Source organism: Fringilla coelebs, assembly GCF_963513975.1.
Source record: "Fringilla coelebs genome assembly, chromosome: 3".
Taxonomy (NCBI): Eukaryota; Metazoa; Chordata; class Aves; order Passeriformes; family Fringillidae; genus Fringilla; species Fringilla coelebs.
This window is the reverse complement of record NC_140030.1, coordinates 64,883,873-64,905,853: the sequence shown is the minus strand read 5'-3', so window position 1 is coordinate 64,905,853 and position 21,981 is coordinate 64,883,873. Positions and strand designations below refer to the sequence as shown.

General features: G+C 41.5%; 1 protein-coding gene across 1 annotated transcript; it reads right to left on the bottom strand.

Moving 5' to 3' along the window:
- Positions 1-1,046: 1,046 nt before the first annotated feature.
- Positions 1,047-20,305, bottom strand: IFNGR1 (interferon gamma receptor 1). Its single transcript, XM_084201877.1, has 7 exons — positions 20,146-20,305; positions 13,110-13,224; positions 12,561-12,733; positions 10,999-11,147; positions 10,150-10,321; positions 9,041-9,156; positions 1,047-2,839 (listed from the first exon to the last, which is right to left on the bottom strand). Exons 1-7 carry the CDS (start codon positions 20,231-20,233, stop codon positions 2,345-2,347), a joined length of 1,308 nt encoding a protein of 435 aa, XP_084058003.1. The 5' UTR covers positions 20,234-20,305; the 3' UTR covers positions 1,047-2,344.
- Positions 20,306-21,981: the final 1,676 nt, after the last annotated feature.

Genomic DNA, 21,981 nt, shown 5'->3' with positions numbered 1-21,981 from the left:
CACCAAGTGCAAGGTTAAATACTCTGAGCAGCTGCAAAGAAAATACTCAGCAAATTGTCTGGTCAGAAACATCTTCCCAAAGAACAAGACTAACTTTACAGTTTCTAATGTTGTCTTTATCCCTTCAGAGCCAAGTTTAACTTAGGCACTTCTCTGACATTTATAAATTCCTGAGGTATTTACTGCAATTCATATTCATCAACAAACCTCCAAACTCAGAAAGAAATTACATCAACTCCAATCTCTGCACAAGACACAGCTGCTCATCTACTTTGTAGACAGCTAGGAGCTTCAGTGATGAACAGCATCACTACCTGGAAAGTCAGTTTAATTGAAGCTTCAAGTGCAATTAATGCTGATTTTCAAAAAGCCCTCCTGTAACACCAAGAGTGTTATTTTCTGCACCTCTGCCATGGGGAGACCTACACACTAGTGCATTTGAGCAGTAAGTCAATAAGCACTGACTTCTAGGAACTCAACCCAGAACATGACATTGAAAAAGTTGCTAGGGGGTCTCACTATGTCTGAATATAATGTAAAAACAAATCACAGCCAGCTAACAATTACTGACTGGGCTTTCTGTGACATCATAATTACAAAAGTCACCTGCTTGATTTGGCTTTTCCTAAAAGGATCAATACCCTGGTAACCAATCGGCTGCTTTCCTGTGAGTAGTGATGGGAAAAACAGCTATTGTTTTAAAATCTTTTGTACCATTGTGGTCAATATCTGATACAGACAGGAACAGGAGCACTCCCGAAACAGCTGTATAAACTAACTTCACAATAAGAATACTCATGTCACTGAGAAATGTAAGGACACTGGTTTCCCCTTAAAGCCACCTGCTGTAACAGGCTAACAATTCTGATAATCCTACAGAAATGTCTTTTAAAACAAACCCACAATTTTGTGTAAATGGACCAACTTATACCCGTAAAGCGTTCTTTTTTCCTGAACTAAACTTCATTAATAATTCCTATAAACATTTACTACAAATAGAAAATACCTATCAAATCTTGATTAAAGGGAAATAAATGGATTGCATGGATTTCAATATGAAAAAAATATATAACAATATAAAATTGTTATTCCTCAGTTTTCAAAACTACCACTCTATGATACAAAATTCAGAAGGCTGTCAGATGACAATAAAACTTACAAAGTACAACTTAATCACACTATTTTTCTATTGTATTGAGACATATTTTTAGAGGGTGATTTTACGTAGTTCCTGAGTTATGTTATGAAAACAGGGGAAACAGCAGTGATTTTCATCCTGCTAGAAAACATGCTTGGAAGAAGTACTATTCATTTCTATTTAGAGAACATACTGTTCTAAAAATTAAGATAGAAGTGTCCCAGAAGAAACCAGGCTTTTGAATTTTGAGGTCATTTTCTAAAGAATTTGTGCAACCACTCATTAGACTTGTTTTTCTCAGTGATGATCAGTCAGCTTGCTAATATATTCTGCCAGATCGTGACATGGTTACTCACACCACTAGGTCATCGTAGGTGCTGTGGCACTGAAGTTAACAGCAAAGACTGCAAATTCACAGAATTCTTAGGGTTGGAAGGAACCTCTGGAAATCATGCAGCCCACCTTGCTGGCAAGGCAGGGTCACCTAGAGCAGCTGACACAGGAATGAGTTCAGGTGGGTTTTGAATGTCTTCAGAGAGGGAGACTCCATGATCTCCTTAGGCAGCCCCTTCCAGTGCTCTGCCACCCACCCTCAATGCAAAGTTCTTCCTCATTGAGGTGAACTTCTTGTGTTCTTAGTTTATGGCTATTACTTCTTTGACATGGAATCAAATTCTTAAGATATACAGAAAGAGCTTATAGGCATAATCTTATTTAAAAGAAATAAGAGCACTTCATTTAATATAAAAATACTCTTCAAAAGAAAAAGATAAGCAAGAGGATACCTCCCATAATGGTAAAAATTCTCAAACATTTCTTCCACATGTCTATCATAATCAAGTGAAGTATTTCTTAAGCATTATGTTCATTGAACTAATTTTGAACAAGATTTGAAGCAGAAGTGAATAACGGTACAGCTGCTGCTTTATAGTTGAGAGTATGTTTTCTATAGAGTATTGTTAAAAAACACGGCACTATTCCAAATAGGAAATAATGAGTTATATCATATATAAAAGCATTTGAAAAAGTGGTTATTATGAAATTTCCCCACACTTTTTATGCCATTTTCAGGTACTGTTTTCAATTGTGCACTGATCAGAACGAGTACAACTTGTAGATGTTCACAATTTAACCCAGACTTTCCATAAGCTTTAGTAATGCTGCTCTTTCTGAGTTGTGGTTAAGCACTTCAGCACTTCATCCTGGCTACTCAGTTGGCCTGTAAGCATTCACAGGCTGTTCTTCACCAACATCTATCAACAGCTCATCCAACGGAACATGAGGCTTGTCATAGCCAGAAAACTTGAAGCAGCTGCTTGGAACGACTGTTTGCTGTGTTTCCGTGGTAGGAACCTCTGACCCTGAAGACTTACTGCATACATCCATTTGGCAACTGTTAGAAACGAAGTAACTCTCTTTTCCTTCGCAATTTTGTTCATCAGCATCAAAAGAGACCTCCTCTGTGCTTTCTTGCACAGGCACCTCTTCTGCTTCGGCTGGTGCCTCCGGGGAAGGGACAGAAGACTCTTCTTCACAGTAACTCACAGGACTAACAGTTTGTTCTTTTGGCTCTATCTCCAGCAAGGTTACTTCACCATTCACTGGCAGCTCCGAGGGGCTTGATATTACACACATATACTTCCCCTCTGATCTTGGTCCCACCATTAGGGTGCCTGAGTTCAGGTTTCTCATCACACTGACCTAAATGGAAAAAAACAAACAAAACAAAACAACCAACTTTGAGTTTAAAAGTTGGAAAAATATGTAAGTTGATAAAAACAAATTAACCATCACTACTACCAATTCTAAAACAAAACTGCAAAATTAAAGTCTGGCACACTCCCTGGCCTATGTCCATGAGTTTAACTGTTCCAGTAACATTTATATGCAAGATCTCAAAAATGCTGACTTTGGGCAAGCATATTTGCAAGGATCAAATCCATTTCATGTCACCCCACTACATTGTGCAGTTTCCAACATAGAGGAAAACAGCAAAACAATAAGACAATGTAATACTTTTCAGCTGGGGAAACCTTTCATACTCTATAGCTAATGAGTGTAATGTACACTGCCTATGATAATTTCTGGCACCTGTCCCAGCCAGGAGGGAAGCGAACAACACACCCAGTAACAGCTTCTATGCTGAAGTCTCTCAACTTCTTTCACAGAGCCACTAAGCAGTCCCTCAATGCTGCAACAAACTTTCATGTTTCACTTTGAAATCCCTCTACAGGTTGATCATATGAATTCTTTCAACGGCCAGTCCCCAGCTTGTTTTAAACAATTACAATATGCCTTCAGGCTGCTTAGATTATTTAGATTTTTTTAATGTCTTTTCAAGAGTACATACAAATGAAAAACAAAGTAAGGTAAATTTTCAGCTATTTGATGGTGTTCCCTAAAGATAACAGAATGGCTAGGGAGAGTTAATAGTGTCCTTTCACAAATTTTGTAATTCACTATGTATGTGTATCACACAATATCAAGTATTACAGATCTGTGAATTTCTTAATGAAATATACAATCACTGTTTTTTCAGATACTTTGTAAAAAAGTAATCTGCCTGAAAATTTGGACGGAGGCAAATTTGGAAGAAAGAGATGTATACAGGAGAAGGAAAGACAAAGTAAAATAATATTAAGAAAAATTACCAACAGACACAAAGAACCTCCCAGTCTGTAGTAGTGTAAGAACCAAGAGGGCCATCAAAACCAGATGATTCAATCTGCCTCTGATTAAAAGGTTGTGAGACTGTAGCTTTACATTCCTACCTTCAGAGCATGCTGACTTCATTATAAACTGCTTTCACCTCTCACTTCAGTCTGATTACCTTACCCTTCAGTAGCCCCAATACCTGTTGATGCTACTGGGTGGCTAAGGCTGGATCAATAAAAGCATCACAATTTAGGAAAACCAACCAGCTGAAAAACACCATCATAAGTCAAGCAAACACCCCCTGAAGAGCAGTTACTGGTCATCTAAGTTAGCTGCACAAACAGCTTAGTGTGTGAACATCACTAAGGTGAGGCAATCCCCTGGGAAATCAAGGGTTGCCACTGAAAAGTGAATTCAGGTGGCTCCTGACACACTACAACTAGCTGCCACTCAACCATCAGTGTCTCCAGATCTTCATTTTCTGTTATGGAAACAGAATACTACATAAAGAATATTCAGAGTCATTTCCATGAGAATTCATGGAAACCATAAGAAGCAGATGCTTAAAAGTTAGTTGCAAGTAACAGATTACAATCAATAATGGGCAGATACTGAAAATGTTAAGAACACCATAAAGGATTAATACACTTTTTGAGTATCTCTTTATACAAGTATATTGGATATATATCCAGAATATTGGGTACTTATGCTATACAACACTGATCTTGAAGGGACCAGCATCTATAGTTTTTTGGGGTGGGAGTTAGCAAACATCTGACTCCAATAATCACACAGCAAGTGACAAGAGAAGGTAATTCTCTGTGTAAGGTGGAATACTTGAGGAATGTGAATTACAACAAAGTATTACAGAAACCATGGTCAAAAGCTGCATTTTCAGCTTTCCATTTCTCCCCATACCAGTTCAGGCTAAACAGAAGTTAAAAACAAAACCCAGTGAGTTCTTGTTTCTGTCCTTTTAGGATTTTCACACAGCTCTAAAAAATCATAATCCTAAAATGTATTAAGGGATCACCTTGCATTCTACACAGGTCCAGCATTTCATAGTGAGTGCTGGCAATACTTTGAGACTGGGGATAAAATGCATATTCTCTGTACAACAACATCCAAGACTTCTCAAAAAAGGAAACCCATTTTTCTCTTGACAAGTTTCTGACCAAGGCAAGATGGTGCAAAGACACTCCTATTCCCATTCATGAAAGAAGGAAGCGATCAGAAGAAAAAACTCCAGTGTGTTTCCCGGTATCAAAAGGTTTTTTAAAAGCCACTGAGTCATAAGTACAAGACAATTTAGCAACTCATGCAGTTGTTTCTAGCTTCAAAGATAAGAATCAGTTTATTACAGTAACTGAATGCCTATTACAGTAACATTCAAAAGATCTTAAGTAACAAGGGTAATTATGATACGGTTGCTATTTGAAGAAAAGTATTTACTATAGGTAAGTTAATATTTTTCTTTTATTCACATTACCGAGCAAACTGACAGCCAGTGATGGGTATCAGCAGTATTTCCTGGCATGTGCAGGACTTACATAACTTCCTGTCTCCAATAACAGCACCTGAGCTTTCAGGTCTTTCACTGTCTCAACAGACTAGACACACTGCTGGAAGTCAGGCTCAAGGACATAGATAAATAACATAACCCAAGGAATCCATAACAGCTAAGGTAATTACTAATTCTTTCTTCTTTTTCTAATGATGTGTCCACCTATGAGTTTCAAGTAATTTTTAGGTGCACATTTAATGAAGGAGAGTTTGAGAACTCCATTTCAAATCTTATTAGGATGATGGCAAAAATCTTTGTGGTCTTTGCATGGCTCCACAAAATATTAATGCTAAGTAAATTTATAAAGAGAAGACTATGTTACTGCCCCCTATAGATGCTCACAGGGGGGAAAAAAAAGTTCTCACAAAAACAATGAAGCAGCTTCTCTCTTATAAGATGACAATTATTTGTGGCAAGTGTGAGTCAATATTTACAGGAACAAATAGTTTCTCCACATCAAAAGTATTTGTTTTATAACCAAAGAGCAAAGCCTTGTCATTCCTGTCAGAACCAGAAAAACCACCAGCAGAAAACAGAAAAGCAGATTGAAGTAAGACTCAACTTTCACTTTTCTCTTGAGAGTAAATGTTTTCTACTCCCAAAAATATCTGCCACCATTCAAAGACAAAAGACACTGAAGAAAAAGACAGGGAAGTTAAAGCAGAGAGAGAACGCCCACAGCACATGAGAAAATTATGGTCAGGTTCCTTTAAAAATGGGTATATCCTTATCACAAATCTTAAAACAAAAAGCTAGTACAGGAACAGCCACAGGACAAATGGCAATGACTGAAGACAATGGGTGGAAAGAGACAGCCTTCTGCAATGCTTTCTGTGAGATAAATGAAAGGGAGTTTTAACTACAGCTGAACTGCTGAAATATTAGATTCCTTTGATCCAGGCAGAAGACTGACATGACATCTTGTAAAGGAATCTGTCCTATCTCACATATGCTTATTCCTGGTAGGATCCTACTGTTTATAATGATAATTAAACATTTAAACAAACATGTTTTCTGATGAAGACAATCATTCATTGCCTGTATCAAATGACAGCTGCACTGTGGAAGTAGGACCAAGACATGACTGATATGCAGTTCTTGGGAGTCACAAACAGCACAGAAATACAGTATAAAAGCTCTGGAGCTCCAATTGGCAATGGAATTTTTTCTTTTCTCTGACTATGTAAGACTCGCAAAGGTAGCTGCTCAATGGTTGCTCCTTCCCATTTTCCCTTCTGTTGGAAAACTCCAAATTGCTGGAAGTCACTCAAATGATGTTTTAGCATCTACTTAAAGGTGCCAGGAAGGAGATCACAGAAAATTAGCAGTCCTAAGGTAGGAAATCTTGCCCAGCCTTTTAACAGATGGAAAAACTCTCTAGATGTTGTATTTTCAGACAAGCTCAGGTAAGGCACAATGATGATAACCTGTACAAAAAGAAATGGCTAGTACATATTCAAAGGTCAGTGACAGGTTCCAAGTGCCATTAAGTCTACAGAGATAATGTCATATAATTAAATTTATCGTTCATATTAATTAAATTGTTTGTTCATTACTTTAAATGATTAACCATAAAATAATTATGCTTGTTATTAACTGCTCATTTAACATTCCCACAGTATTCACATCACCTATACTGAAACTACCTCTATGAGCTCTTCAACTTATATTTGTCATTAGAGTCTTCATTGTAAGTGGAGAGAAATACAGAATATCCTGAGTTGGAAGGGACCAACAAGAATAGGTGTCTACTTCCTGACTCCACCCAGGGCAACCTAGGAGTTAAACCACACATCTCAGGGCATGGGCCAAATGCTCCTGGAATAGGATTTGGGCAGTGACCACTTCCCAGGGGAGCTTGTCTCAGTGCCTGATCACCTAGCTAACAATATTTATAAATAGTTAAAGGCTTTATGCAGCTCCTTAGCAATAAAATATGATGTAACATGTGAACCATACTGTGGTACTGGAGCCTAGGAACCACAAAGTAACATCTAGCCCAGTAAAATGAGAATATGGGCACACACGAGTTTCTCAAGGTGAGCTCAAGTGTGAAGCTGGAGCATGCATCAGGAAGCTCACAGGTGTTAAGGAGCACACATTCTATTTGTGATATTCTGCTTCCTAATCCTTTAAATCAGATATCACAGTGCTACTGGAAAGCCAAAATAAGTAAGGATCCTCTGAGTACAGAACTGGATCCATTGATTACAGCCCTGGAATCCTGCAGAGCCATCTTTTGCTACATGAATGGTCTTCACAGAAACTACTGTTGCATGTACATAGGACACAGAGTTACATATTCAGAGAAGTACACCCTGGTGTGAACATGACAAAAATCTCCTGGTTCTGCTCTGATATTGGGGCCTAGATGGAGATGTCAGAGAGGTTTCTCTCATCTGATTTTTTATAGCCTACAGTGTGAATGGCTACCTCCAAACTAGTCCCCTGGGTTCATCACAGTCTGTGGAAACAGGAATTTTAGAAAGCGTTTTGTCTGACCAGAAGAGCATATAATTTCAGAACAAGATTAGTCATGTGCTGCACAAGCTGGTGGACTAGATCACTGCTTTATTACAAAGGAAGCACCTCTGGCTTGGCATCTCCATTTAGTCAGAGCAATCTCGCCTCCTGATATTCTATTCTAAAGAACACAAATTCCAGAGGAATCTTGGGCACTCACTATGGAGAGGTCATCTTAAAGGGTTTTGAAACTGAAGACCAGACCATGGAATTGAAGATTATTGTCTACTCTCCTCCATCCACTGAGAAGATACCCTTGATGTGATTTCTGTTTACCACTGCCTCAGATGGCAGCTCTTTGAAGTTGTGGTAGTTCATTCCTTGTGCCTAACAGGAGAACATTTCAACAGTAGTTCTTAGATACTCCACTCTGGCCTGACAAGAAACCAAGGAGTGCTGCTGCTCTTTAAAGAACAGCCACTCTGTTTCCTAACAATAGCTACAGAAGTTTTTAAAATAGAGCAGCTGTTGACTTTTCTTCCCTGTGACTGCTCAGTGTGAGAACAGACTTCCCCATGCCCTTCCTCCCTCTTCCTACAGAACTACTACTCCCTCCCCTTACTCTGCACATTACTAACACTATTGTAGCAATTAGCAGAATTGCCAATACTACTGTTTAATGAAGGAATCTCACGGCTCCTGTGACAGGACAAAGAGAAATGGGCACAAACTGAACGACACAAATTTTTTTCTGAATGTAAGAAAAACTGTGAGGGTGGTTTAACATTGGATAGATTTCCCACAGTAGCTGTGGAGTCCCCTTCCTTGCAGGTATTCAAAAGCCATCTGGATATGCTCATGGCTAACCTGCTCTTGTGCTTGAGCAAAAGGCTTTGGGTGGATGACCTCAAAAAGTACCTTCTCATGTCAGTGATTCTGTGGCTTTGTGCTCTGCTACTAGAGTGAACACAAACCTGCCTAGGTATGCACACATGGAGTTTTTAAGAACCAAGTTCTGAAATTAGACCAACTACTGCTACTTCAGTTAAAGACTGAAGTCTAACCCTAAAAAACCAAGAGGCATCTGCTTGCAAAGGCTATCAGATTATTAGACTGGCATAAATTTTAAATATCCACAAGACCATGGAAAAAAAGCCAAAAAAACCCAACCAACCAAACTCAAGAGACTGGCATAAGCATGCAGTAGTTACAGAACTTACCAAAGACTTAGGCAGCTGTATGTTGTTTTTCCTTAGTTTCTTGCAGCCACAATATACTGTCGGTATTACCGTCAAGATCCCAATAACAACACACAGAATGATGATACCCTGTGTACCTAAGAAGTTAAAGCAAAATCTACTATGACTTTTGGAAAAATAAGCCACTGCTCTATCATTTAGAATAATTTCAGAAATTGTAATAGCTCAGAATGCTTAGCTGTAATGTATTAATTTGTCAATATACTATCTTTTTTCACTCAGGAAAACTTAATCCATAAGACTTTTATGGAGTCAATAAAAATTAGAATGACAGAAGCTTTTCAGTTTATATAAACATAATCACATTTTTAGAGAAATAAAGGAATTTTGCAATTAATTTTTTGTTCATTAGAGATGACAGATGGAGATAATGAGATTTGTACACCTTCTATATGATAGCATATTAACTGACATAACTACACAAAGTTTATGTACGATAAAAGTAAAATATTATCTCTTTCCAAACACAGAATTGTTAATGATTACAGTAGGACTCCACTAGTTTGACTCTCCTTAATGCCCTCCCTAATCCAGCTGCTCCTGTGTGTTCAAGAAGACTGCTTCTATCTCTTTTATCTCTTTGCTGAAATTACAGGCCATGATGAAGTACAACCACAATGTTTGCCTTTTGTTCTCTTTAATTAAGAAAAAGACAGTAATATCTTAATTTAATGACTTTATAGTTGCTTCCAGTTAAAAGTTTATACACATTACCCTCAGTGATGAGGCTGAGCAAAAAGCCAGTTGCCAGAACAGACAATGCCTATGAAAACCATATAGCTCAGTGAATGATCCATTTGTGATTTTTTAATTATACCAGTGCTCACGTGCAATAGAAATAGGTTTTGTAATATCAACACAGGAAAAACACCCCCAAAAAATTCAGGGTCACTTGAAAATAAGACATGATTTATAAAGGTCTGAACTCTCAAAGTGCATATAGAAAAGATTGACTAAGCTTTCCCTATTTTTTCTATTCTCCCAAAGGCACCCCAAGCATCAAATACTTGCTAGATCAGATCTGTCTTCAGATTCAGTATGTTTTTAACATAGCATTTGAATCCTCTTACTCAATGTCTGCCTGAGAGGAACAGGAGTGCAAATTTCCTCTGATGGAGTGCCAAACATCAGATCATCAAAATTTGCTATTGCTGAAACACAGTAAGTGGAACTTTCAGGAAGAATTGGGATTTTGAGGCTACACTTTTGCATTGTACAGTTGTCCTCCTTGAGCTCTTCAGTCTGAAAAAAGAATGGAAGACATGTTTTATCATTTGACTCACTAGAACAATGTTACAGTACCTTCCACTACTCCCAAAAATGTTAAAACACTATCAGAAGTGTTTCCCACATGACTCATATGCCTTGCAAAAGCTGTGTGACCATCAGGTTACTAGCTACCTTAAGATGCTATATTTAATCAGAGCATACTATTTTCCAGCTAAAATTTCTGCTGTTCAGAGTAGAGATTCACATTTATAAAACTTGCACCTGGATGCATATGAAAAGCTAACTGTAAGTTAACACACCTGTTGTAATTTTCCTTGCCTTCATCCTCCATAATTACTAAATAAACTGGTATAAACACCTTGAAAGACAATTTTCTTAAGTGAAGTGTCTCTCTAGACAAATGAGAGGGGCACAAGTTAAGTTACTAATGTTTGCATGAATGCAGAAACAGCTGCATGTGATCCAGTAACACTTTTGTGTACAGTAAATGCAATAATCTAATTTTTGTTGCAAGCACTCATTTGGAAAACTAAAATACAGACCTTTCACCCACATATCTCATTGTAATGTGCTCAACATTTTAAGTGTTCAACTACCTGTTAGCTCCATGCATCACAGGTGTAAATCCCTTGTTTGGCATTTAAGGTAAACGAGTGTTTTTAATTTTAAATTTTGTTTTTGGAACCTACCCCATTTTTACTATTCCGAACGGTAACCTCGTAGGCAAGAGATGAATAAATGTCTTCAATACAAGAAAGAGGGAATACAGGATGGTGAATATCAAGCAGGATTTCATCACCATGTCTTGAGATATTCAGTTTTGGTGGTCCTATTTTTCCTGCAATACATTGCACCATTGCTATTAGACCAAAGCTTTTAACATAAAATATGATATTTATTGTTAGCTTTCCAAAATTCATCAGAGATTTGAAAAGAATTACATCTTTATTTCCATGCTGTGAATATTGCAAAGCTGTGGTAAGACTCTCTGTGGCTTAGAAGTAATGGAGGCATTTGGATACGTTAACTAATCAGCTTCTAAAATGGAAACAGATTGTCCATGATGAATTTCACTGTTAAGCAATTTCACTTTCCTACACACATAAGGCTATAAAAATTCAGCTGACAACAGAAAAAACTAACAGCAATTAAACATATACATGAATGAGAACCAAACACAAGATCCTGCTGACTAGATGCCACCATAAATCACCTCAGTTAAAAACAATACTGCACTGAAACAAAGGCTATATGAAAAGCTAAACAAATCTCACCATGAGCATCCAAAGTTTCCAAACTTTTGATTTCCCATGGCAATGGCCTATGTGAATTTTTTGTGTCTAATGGTCTGACTGAACACAAGTTTCTTGTTCAATGGGAAAAGGATTTTGTCTCTTTTCTCCATACATGGCTACCAATTTTCTGGAAACTGTCACACTGAGCATTACTACCATGATTTATGTCCCTCTGTCAAACCATAGAAACCAGACACTATTTCAATAGGACTGTTGAGTGGGAACGGAATTGTATCAGAAAGCAAAGAGGGACTCCACCCCTTCAGCTCCAGCAATGCAGAAATCCAGCTCTAGTTAAAGCATAGCCCAGGTCAGACAGAATCTCACGGGCGAGCCTCTCCCTGAAAGCTGTACGCTGGGAATGGAGCAAGCATTGTAAGAAGTCTCTCAGTCTTTCCTGACTCTGCTGCATTTCCTTTGCACTGCCCATGCAATGCCAGGGCCTGCCAGACTGGACTGTAGACACAAAATTTACTTTTACGGTACTGATGTTCAAGTCTGATTTTTTCCAAAGCAGCCTGAAGGATTTTCATGAAGAACCAGTAACTTAGTTATCCAGCTACAGCTTTTAGTATTACCTAGACACCTGAAGCTATCAGTACATGGCATTCTAGTGCCAAGCAATACATTGCTACTTCAGTGATGCCTAAAGATCCATGTTGTCTGGTGACAGTTTCCTAGCCTAAAGTGGTGTCTGGAACATGGGAATGATTCAGAGTGCACCATCAGCATCACTTTCTTGCCTTTAGACATTTTGAAACATACTCAGACACCACAGAGTAAGAGCTAGCAAGCACCATGAAGCTCCTACTAAGCAATCATCGTGCTTCATTTCATCCTGGACTCCTGGCTTTAAGATGTTCCCAAATGCAATGCAGTAACAGAGCAAAAGGGGTAATTACTAACTCTCTAAATTTTTGGAAAAAATTACAAGGTTTAGTTTAGATACAACTTACCATGCCTTTGTAAAATAAACTCATTTGCCTCAACATATTCAGACTGTTGTGACCCAACAACAGCTTTAACTTTAAGCCAATGAGATGCATAAGGGTCACATATTTCCTCTGAGAGATCACACGAATGAGCTGAAGTGTTCACACAGGTTGAGACCTCCTTATAGTGACCTAAACTGTAAAACAGATCAAGTAATAATTAATACAATTTCAACGATTTTGTACAATACACTGCCTGTAACAAAAAACTGTAAGGGCACAAATTGCCCAGGGAGGCTGTGAGTCTCCTCCCCTAGGGATATTCAAAAGCCAACTGGACATAAAAATGGATGACCTGCTCAAGCAAGAGGCTTGGACCAGATGACCTCCAGAGATACCTGACAACCTCAACCATTCTTTACTTGACAAATTTTACCTTAATTTACACTTGAGCCACCTTCACCCTGTGTGACTTCACTGCATAGAAACAAGAGAATTTACCATGGACTGACTACTTTTATGTGCTTCTAGAGAATATCAGGTATAGGAAATAATGAAATAGTAAGAACTTACTTGTAAGGCTTGATTTCCACAACAAAATGAGGAGTTTCAGACATAGGTGGGTACTGCCAATGCAAAACTGTTTTGAAATTTTCAGATGTTACTACAATCCCCGTCGGTGAAGGCACTAGAATGAAGAGAACAATTGCACTTTGATAAACAGACCTTTGCAAACACAAGAACAGCCAAATGTACTTCTAAATTATTTGGAAAAGACAACATGCTAGACATAAAACTCACAAATACTACCCCAAAATGAGCTCATCTGTCACCAGTATGAACACCTATGAGCCCTGTAAGATAATTTATTACTCACCTCTCATCCAGAAACAGCTTTTGTCCTCTTTACAACATCAGATAATCCATGCCCACTGAAAGCAAGTCTTTCAGACAGCCTCTATCAGATCCCTAAGCAGTGATGATTATACCCCTGGTGTTGGTCTTTTACAGATACAACAGCAAGACAGGTACTAAGACTGTTAGAGGAGTTTAGCCAGTTAGAGGAGATTAGCCAGTTCCTGTAGATTTCCCTTGCTGTTCAGAAATTGAATTGGAGTGGATGGGCTGGGACATGGCACCAGAGCTGGAGTATCAAGGCCAAAACACCAGAGGCCTCCTAGGGTATGCCTGGATTCTAACAGTGATACTTCTACCACTCCAGAAGTATCTTCAGTAAGCTATGATGCCCAAAATAAAAGACAAACATTTGTAAGGAATTTGAACACTGAAGCTATAACATAGCTCCATTTGAAGGAACCCATTTGAAGCATACTTAGCAAACAACATCAGAGGTAATGTAGTAAAGCAATCCAAAAATAAAAAGCAACACTGACAGTTTCCCATGTGCAGCAAAGTATCAAGCAGCAAGCTCAAGGGAGCAGCTGCCAGGGAAGGAATATTACAGCATCCTGTGAATGTTGAAGGCTGACACATGACACTCAGGAAGAGAAGACAAAAGAAATTAAGGTCACTCAACTGAATTTAACTGTTTCAACTCAGCCTCTCAGTGCCTGGTTTGGCACCCCTAGTATTCTCAATGTGGCTTTTATAAAATGCTGAGGGAACTCACGTTAGACCTGCTCTTGTTCACAAAGCAAGTACTACAACTTCACTCTGTGATATATATAGGGAAAGTAAACAATTTTCACATCCTGAGAACAAGACCACAAATATAACACATTACTGAAAGTGATACGTAGAGGCTGAGATATGCTATTGACAACCACAAAGGTTTGATTTAATATAGGTCATTCTGCAAGCAATACTGTGGTTTGCTTTAATAAGAGTGGTGTTTCAGCTATTGGAAGAAGAGGAACATAATCATCAAATTCACAACCACAAGAAAAAAAAAGGTGACAAGTTGACAGAAGAGGTGTCAAGCACACAGACAGGCGAAAGCACATAAACGTTACTTCAAATATGCGCTTTTAAGCCGGCGTAGCTATCCTTACAAAATGTTAACTTTTGTGTACTATTTCACTAAAAAAACTGCTTAACGTAAGGGGTTGACCCCCGAGCACTGAAGGAGGTAGCAAATGTTACATTAGGACCCCTCCATCGTCTGCCTAAGGCTTGGGGAGGCTCCTGCTGACTAGTAGCTGGCAATGCACTGCCTAAAGCAAAACTTAATTCAATTAATGGGACATTTCTGAGATGTAAAAATCAGACAGCCTTCAAAGCCCGATACTTGCATCTTATGCAAGACTGAATTTCCCTCCCTCATCCTGGCACTACTGCATACACAGAGGGATTTGTCAGCACTGCTTATGCAAGAGGAATACAGCTGAAGTGCAAAAATGCACGTAATAGAACAGGGCCTGATGAATCCACAACACAGAGTTTATGGTACAGCTATCTGAGACAACAGTGGCCCTAACAGCCATAGAAGTTCATTCAAGTCATATGTGACTTTTAAACATCATTTAGGCACTGAAATACAGACTGAAAGCACAAACCGAAAGCTTGAAAAGACAAACTGTGAAAAAATAACAAGTAAAAGTGTACTTTCAAAGTTTGTTCCTTTTTTAGGTTTCCATTAAAAACAGACCAATCCTTATATTCCTGAAGTGACACATCATAGGCTTGCTTATAAGGCACTTTAACAGGCCAAGAGGGACAACAGTTTGAACTTTGCCACAGAGTCACGGTTAACTCATCATTTAAAGACAGACAGCTGCAACAGTATGCAGTCAGTCCCTTCTGGGCCCCTGACTGGGGAAGTGTGCCTTCCTTGTGCCAGCCCTGTACTCTACCTACAGTTGCTTCAGCTCACAGATTCACAGAATATTCTGAGTTGGAAGGGACCCACAAGGATCACTGAATCCGAGTCTTATGGAAGTGGCCCATGGGGGGGACCTGAGCTCACATATCCAGTTAAACTGCAGCCAGAAAGGGTAGCAGCTCTGATGACTTCACAAATGCAAAAAAGTCACTCTCTGTAGCTTTTGCCACCCATGAAGATGAAGAAAACAGAAAAAAGATCAGATAGATCTGCACTACCTTTGAATGCTTCTGCAGTACTGTGCAGCCATATGCATTGGAAAAAACACCCAAACAGAAAAAAAGGTGGCAGAAAGGCAACTCTGAAAGATGGATTCAGAAGACAGCAAGTCAATGCTAAGGATGAAAATAATACATAAGAAGAATTTAGTCATTCTCTGAAGGCTGCATTTCCTTAGTTGTCTTTTGTTTGTTTTTTTTGAGGCCCAACTCGAGATTCAAAGGGTTTGAGATAACAACAGACTTGACTAGGATGTGCCACACTAAATTTACAACTGCTAGTGCTGTTTAGCTAGTAACGAGCAGGCTCCTGTGGCTTGCTCTGAAGCTCCCTTTCCTGACTGTACATTCGAGTCCAGTGCTCCTTGCTCTCACTGCTTGCAGTACTGCTTATCACCTCCCAGGAGTGTGTCTGGGAACATGCCAGGAACAGCCATGGTGATACACACGGGCTGGCAAGTGGCCAGGGTATTACTGCCTTCTGTGCTATATCACACCCAGTACAGAAAGTGGGAGGAAGAAGGAGGAAGCACGGACATTTGGAGTGATGGTGTTTGTCTTCCCAAGTAACTCTTACCCATGATGGGGCCCTGCTCTCCTGGAGATGGCTGAACACCTGCCTGTCCGTGGGAAGCAGTGGATTAATTCCTTGCTTTGCTTATGTGCACACCTTTTGCTTTCCCTATTAACTGTCTTTATATCAATCCACGAGTTCTCCAGCTTTTACCCTTACGATTCTATCCCAAATCCTGCTGGCAATAGAGTGAACAAGCAGCTGTGTGGGGTTTGGTTAAACCTTGACAAAACGGTCCTCCTAATTATTTATAGCCTCACTTCAATCTCTTCTAAATCAAACAAAATTGGCCTGCACTAAAAGCAGAGCCCAGCCATCTGGGGGCTAGAGGAGAGTGAGGAGCACTGCCCAGCACTACAGGACTGAAACTGAGCAGGAGGAGGTCACTGCTCACCACAGGCTGCAGGAGCACCAAGCAGCGGTTCTGCCTTCTGCCACGTTCCCCTTCAAGGCAGCACACCTGGGTCAGCGTGGCCCCTCTCTGTGCACGTGTGGCAGGCCAGGCACTAAACAGGTCCTGCTCCTACCAGACTGCTGGAGGGAAGTTGCCTGTTGGCTGTGCTTGGTTGGGAGACTGGGAAGCACCAAGCAGCAAGGTAATGAAGAAATTTTGTACCTGCTAGCTGACTGGCTTCCTTTTAAGAGGCAGCAGCCACGAGGTGTATGTGAAAATGCTTGCATGTGCTGGCCTTGGCCAACTTTCATTTATCTCTCCAAAAGAAACACAGGACATGCATTTCTCTTGTAATGTCACTCCCATACCTGGATGGTACTTTAAAAAATTTACTGAAAACAAGCTTAAATTAATGCATATAAAACATTTTATGCAGAATGTTCTACCAGAAGTTCTCGAAAGACCTCAAAGCCACAAAGGAATTAGTTTACAAATTAATTGAGTACAATGACTGGCATAAAATTTAAAGCTATTAATTTTTAAATATTTACTGTAATGAACTTAAATGATTTCCCAAGTATCATGAATAAACATTATACACAGTAGATAGAGCATTTTTACAGCTTCTATTTACAACAGAATTTTATTTTCTAAGGACTCAGAGGTTTGACATTGCTCTACGGAGTTTTTATCATTATTGTTTATGATAAAAATCTCCACAAGGTTGTAAGCTGTACTAAGAGGAAAGGTAGACTGAGACCACCATCTTGAAAAAAACCACAGCCAGCTGCACAAGATGGACACTCAAAAAACCAGATGTAATAATGCAAGCTAAATATTGCTTTATCTATTTTATGAGTGTTCATCCCGTTTATTATAGCTGAGAAGAGTTGTAATAGATGATATCTAAACACAGCACTTTCTACCACGTAATTTGTTTTTGTTTGCAGCTTGACAGTAAATTGCCATGAATGTCAGTAATCTGAATCATAAACAGCAACTCAAGGCCACCATGATTCTCACGCATAACAGGAAATCAGCTGCCTAAATGAACTACACACATCCTTGGAAACGTGGCTTACAACGTGCAGTAAGTACCTGAACTGCTACCACAGCCTCTGAATCTTCTTCACCTTGACCACAGACCTTGTCTTCCACAACACTACAATACAGCCTGAGAGTTCCCATCGACAAGTGCCCAGCTCCACCGTGGAGTCAGAGGCCTGTCAGTGCAGGCACTTTGGGCACCCAGCTGCAGGAAATGCAGGAGGTGTTCCAACTGCTGCTGGGTTATCTGGCTTCGTTCCTTTTCTAAGGAAAATGGTGTCCTACAGCGGAAGATGAAGATGACTGAACATTTCCTCATTACATACTCAGCCTTGATATATGTATTATACTACTGGCACTTTGAAAGCCCTGTAAGATTTAAGGGGAAAAAATAATCATACAACTGTTGCCACAGAATTTCTGGGCTCCTCAGTACAAGAGAGACATGGAGCTTGTGGAGCAGGTCCAGCAGAGAGCTACAAAACTGATCAAGGAATTGGGGCATCCCCATTATGAAGAAAGGCTGAGGGAGCTGGGCCTGTTTCATGAGGAGATAAACAACAGGGGACTTTCATCAATATTTACAAGTATCTGAAGGAGGAGTGAAAGAAGTGGTGCCAAGCAACAGAACAAGAGGCAATGGACAGAAACTAATGCACAGAAAGCTCCATGTGAATATGAAGAAGTACTTCCTTACTATGTGAGTGACCAAGCACTGGAACAGATGGCCAAGAAAGGCTGCGGAGTCTCCCTCACTGGAAATACTCAGGAACCATCAGGATGCTATCCTGTGCCATGTGCCCTAGAATGACCATGACTGGGCAGGAAAATGTTGGACCAGATGACCCACTGTGCTCACTTGCAACCTGACCCATTCTGCTATTCTATGTGACAGCATCATAAACATGGGTCAGACTTCCCTTTCTACCTTAGTTCTTGCTCTGCAGTTCAGCACATCTACTTGCATCAATATTATAACAAAGTAAGGGCATGTTATTTGTCATTGCATATAAAACCAGCATTTTCATTCAATACATAGAATTGTCAATTAGAATTACCTTCGTGATGCTTTTGTTCACTAAAAAAAAAAGGGTTTATTTATAGTGGCTGTGACCAAGCTCAGTGCAAGTCACCAAGAAAATACTGCTGAAGTTTTCAAAACCTAACTCAAAAATAGGTTCTACTCCTTTGAGCTGAGGGTTTGCTGCACTTGCATGCAGAAAAGTGAGCTTTCTGCTTCTAGGCAGCCTGTTACATGACCTACACCACAGCACTGCTCTCTATGCTTACAGAGATTAAGTGTTGTGCTGGACTAGGCTGGATTATAGCAGGTTTGTTTGACAAGTGATTTACTGGTATTGTGTTTTTTACCCTAAAAATGCTTAATACAATGTAGACGTGGCATATTTTACTAGCAATTAAACCATGTACTTCAAAGAGACTAAGAGCAAACAAGACAATATTTAATATATCGAGCTATCTTACTGATCCAATGGGGAACACAGATAGTATCCCTGAAAAGTTTGCCAGTTATAATCAGACACCAAGTCAAACGAACTGGATATTCAAAATGCAAAGTATTAAGGGACAAAAAAAGATCACTGTTTTTAGCACCACTAGTCCATATCAGACAAAGCTAAGCAGACTTCCAAAGCATGGTGTGGCCCATGATCAGGGGCAACCAAGTTCAGTCACTTCACCTGGGCATGAATCTTAACTCCAAGAAATCTCCATCTGCAGAATCCAGGGAGCCTGGGCACACAGCCAGCTCTCAGTAGCCTCAATAAAAATTAAATACGTGTTCGCTTTTGATTATTCGACAGCAACCTCTGTTTTTAATGAATTTTTCCAGTTTAACACGAAACTAGTAAGCCTGACAATTTCTTTCGTAATTTACTTGCCGTGCAAACAGAGACAGGACGCTGTTCCCCGTTGGCAAGCCACTCCTCCCCAGGAGTGCCTGGCCAAAATGTGCGCGTCCCGGGCCACGATCCCGGTACCTTCTTTACACTCCCCTGTCCTGTGCTCCTCATTTTCGAAGCGAATTTCCCAGTTTCTCTGCTCCGTTGTACACACGAAGTCATAAAGCAGAGCGGAGCCGGCCTGTCCGACGCGCACGCCGCTCCTGCTCTGCGTGCCAAAATGCGCGAACCGCCGACACCAGGCTGATGTCACCAGCGCGCCGCCGGCGCGCCACCACACGGCCTCCGGGGCCGGGCTGAACCGCACACCCCGGAGAGCGCGGCCGGGCGCCCTCGGCGGGGCAGCACGGCCCAGCCCCGGGCAACGGGGGCTCCTCCCGCCGCCGCCCGGCCGCTCGCACTGCCCCGACGGCTCCCTGCACCCGCAGCGGCGGGCGGCAGCCCCGCGGGGACGCGGCCCCACCGGCGGCGCTCGGTCACGGAGGGTGCCGGGGCAAGGCAGGGCGCGGCACGGCCGGTGCCGGTGCCGCCGCCCCGCAGGTGACCCGTGCTGCCCATCAGCCGGTCGACCCGCCCGGGCCGCCCCATCCCCCGTCCCGCCCCGCCCGTTACCTGCGGGCGGCTGCTCCCCCGGGGAAGCCGCGCTCTGCCGGGGCGCCAGCAGCGCCGCGACAGCCAGCAGGGACAGCGGCACCCGCATGGCGCCCGGCGGGGACCGAGCGGAGGCCGCCCCGCACACAGAGCCCCACGGCGCTCCCACGCCTAGGCGTGCTCCCGCCCCGCTCCGCTGCGGCGCCTGCGCCGGCAGGAAGGGGCGGGATGCCCGGCAATGATAGTGCGGGGGAGGCGGCGGCCGGGGGGTCACGGCCGGGCGGCGGCCGGGGGGCGCCGGGGAAGGGGAGGAGGGGACCCGCGGAAGCGTGGGTTGGCGGCTGCGGCGGCGCCGGCCCGGCCGCGGCCCCAGCAATGAGGAAGATGGTGTGCTCCGCGATGCCGAGCTGGCTTTGTCAATGCTCTGTTTGAAGTGCTGCTGCTGGGCCATACCTGCCAGCCCCAGCTGCTCGGAAAGTACCGTCCAGCTCGTCACGTTGCTACTTGTGCTCGCTCCCCATTTCTTAAAAAACACGAGGTGTTCACTCTGTGGAGTGTTCCAGAAACAGCACACTGAGCTCATACACGTAGGGGAGTCCTAACTTACACTGGGAGGCTTTATTCTTTCTTGGAAATAACCTAAATGTATATGTACTTAAAAAAATAGAAGTTTGCTGAGTGGGATGAAGACTGCAGTTTTTGTCACCTTGCTGTTCCTGTGTATCCCATCCAGTATCCCAATGCCAGGTAATTCTGCGCCTTAACCTTTCAAAGTCAAGGCCACCCTGGGCCAGATGAGTAGAAGGACACAGAAGAACCCTCTTCTGCTGCGTGCCTCTGCAGCTGTGATGAGGATGTAGCAGCTTTATAAGCTCTTGACAGTGATTTTGCAAATAACAAAATCTCCATTTCAGGTCTGCTTTTTTCAGACCTAAAATGGAGGCACCTTGATGGATCCTTGACATCCACATGTTTTCTCAGGCTTTCAAGGAGACGGGAAGGAAGAAGCAGAGCTACTTGTCAGAGCCACTACGCTTCCCCTTTCCTGTACCTCTCCTTGCAACAGTTCAGCTGCTGCCTCATCTTTACTTCCTGTCCCAAGCATTAATTCACTCCCTAGAGAAAGGTGTGGAGAAATTGATTTTCTTGCCATCTAATATGCACACAGGAAAAACTCAGGAGACAGCACAATATGCTGTGTGGGAATGAATGAGTAGCAAGGAGAGAGGAGGTCACAAGCTGGCAATGGATGCTGAAGAAAGCACCTCACTGTTACAGCCTCAGAAATCAGGTGTTCCCAGAGGTGATGAAGTGGTGCTGTGGGGTGTAGGATCAGTGTGGCCAGGTACAGAGCTAACATCTCCTCCCAGCTGTGCTAAGGTTGAAGAGAATGGATTGTGAAACTACACTGACTTTGTATAGCAAACAACCCTCACAGACTGACCTTTGTGCTTAATGCAACAGCAAACTTACAACCAACAAGCACTTAACTGCCTTGCCTGAGGTATTGAGCGCTCACTGGCACATGATTTCAACTGCCTGAATTAGGTCATGCTTGCATGGTATTTTCTGGCACATAATGATAGGATGAGAAGAAAACAGCCTCCCATTCTGACAGAGGAAGTTTGGATTAGATATTAGGAAAAAATTCTACATCAATGCAGTTGCCAAACATTAGAACACGGCTTCCCAGGGAAGTGGTTGAGTCACTATCCCTGGATAAAAGAAGCGCATATGTTACACTTACAGACAGGGTTTGGTGGGGGACTTGGCAATGCTTCAGTAACAGCTGGATTTGGTGATTGTAACAGTTTTTTCCAACCTACATGATTTTGTGATTGAAATGATATTTTACAC

Excerpts from the sequence above, each read along its gene's own strand:
- IFNGR1 (XM_084201877.1), bottom strand. The coding sequence starts at position 20,233 with ATGCGGGTGCCGCTGTCCCTGCTGGCTGTCGCGGCGCTGCTGGCGCCC. Across the intron at positions 13,225-20,145 it reads GGGGGAGCAGCCGCCCGCAG|TGCCTTCACCGACGGGGATT; the intron begins GTAACGGGCGGG and ends TCTTCATTCTAG. Across the intron at positions 2,840-9,040 it reads TACAGCTGCCTAAGTCTTTG|GTCAGTGTGATGAGAAACCT; the intron begins GTAAGTTCTGTA and ends TTTTCCATTTAG.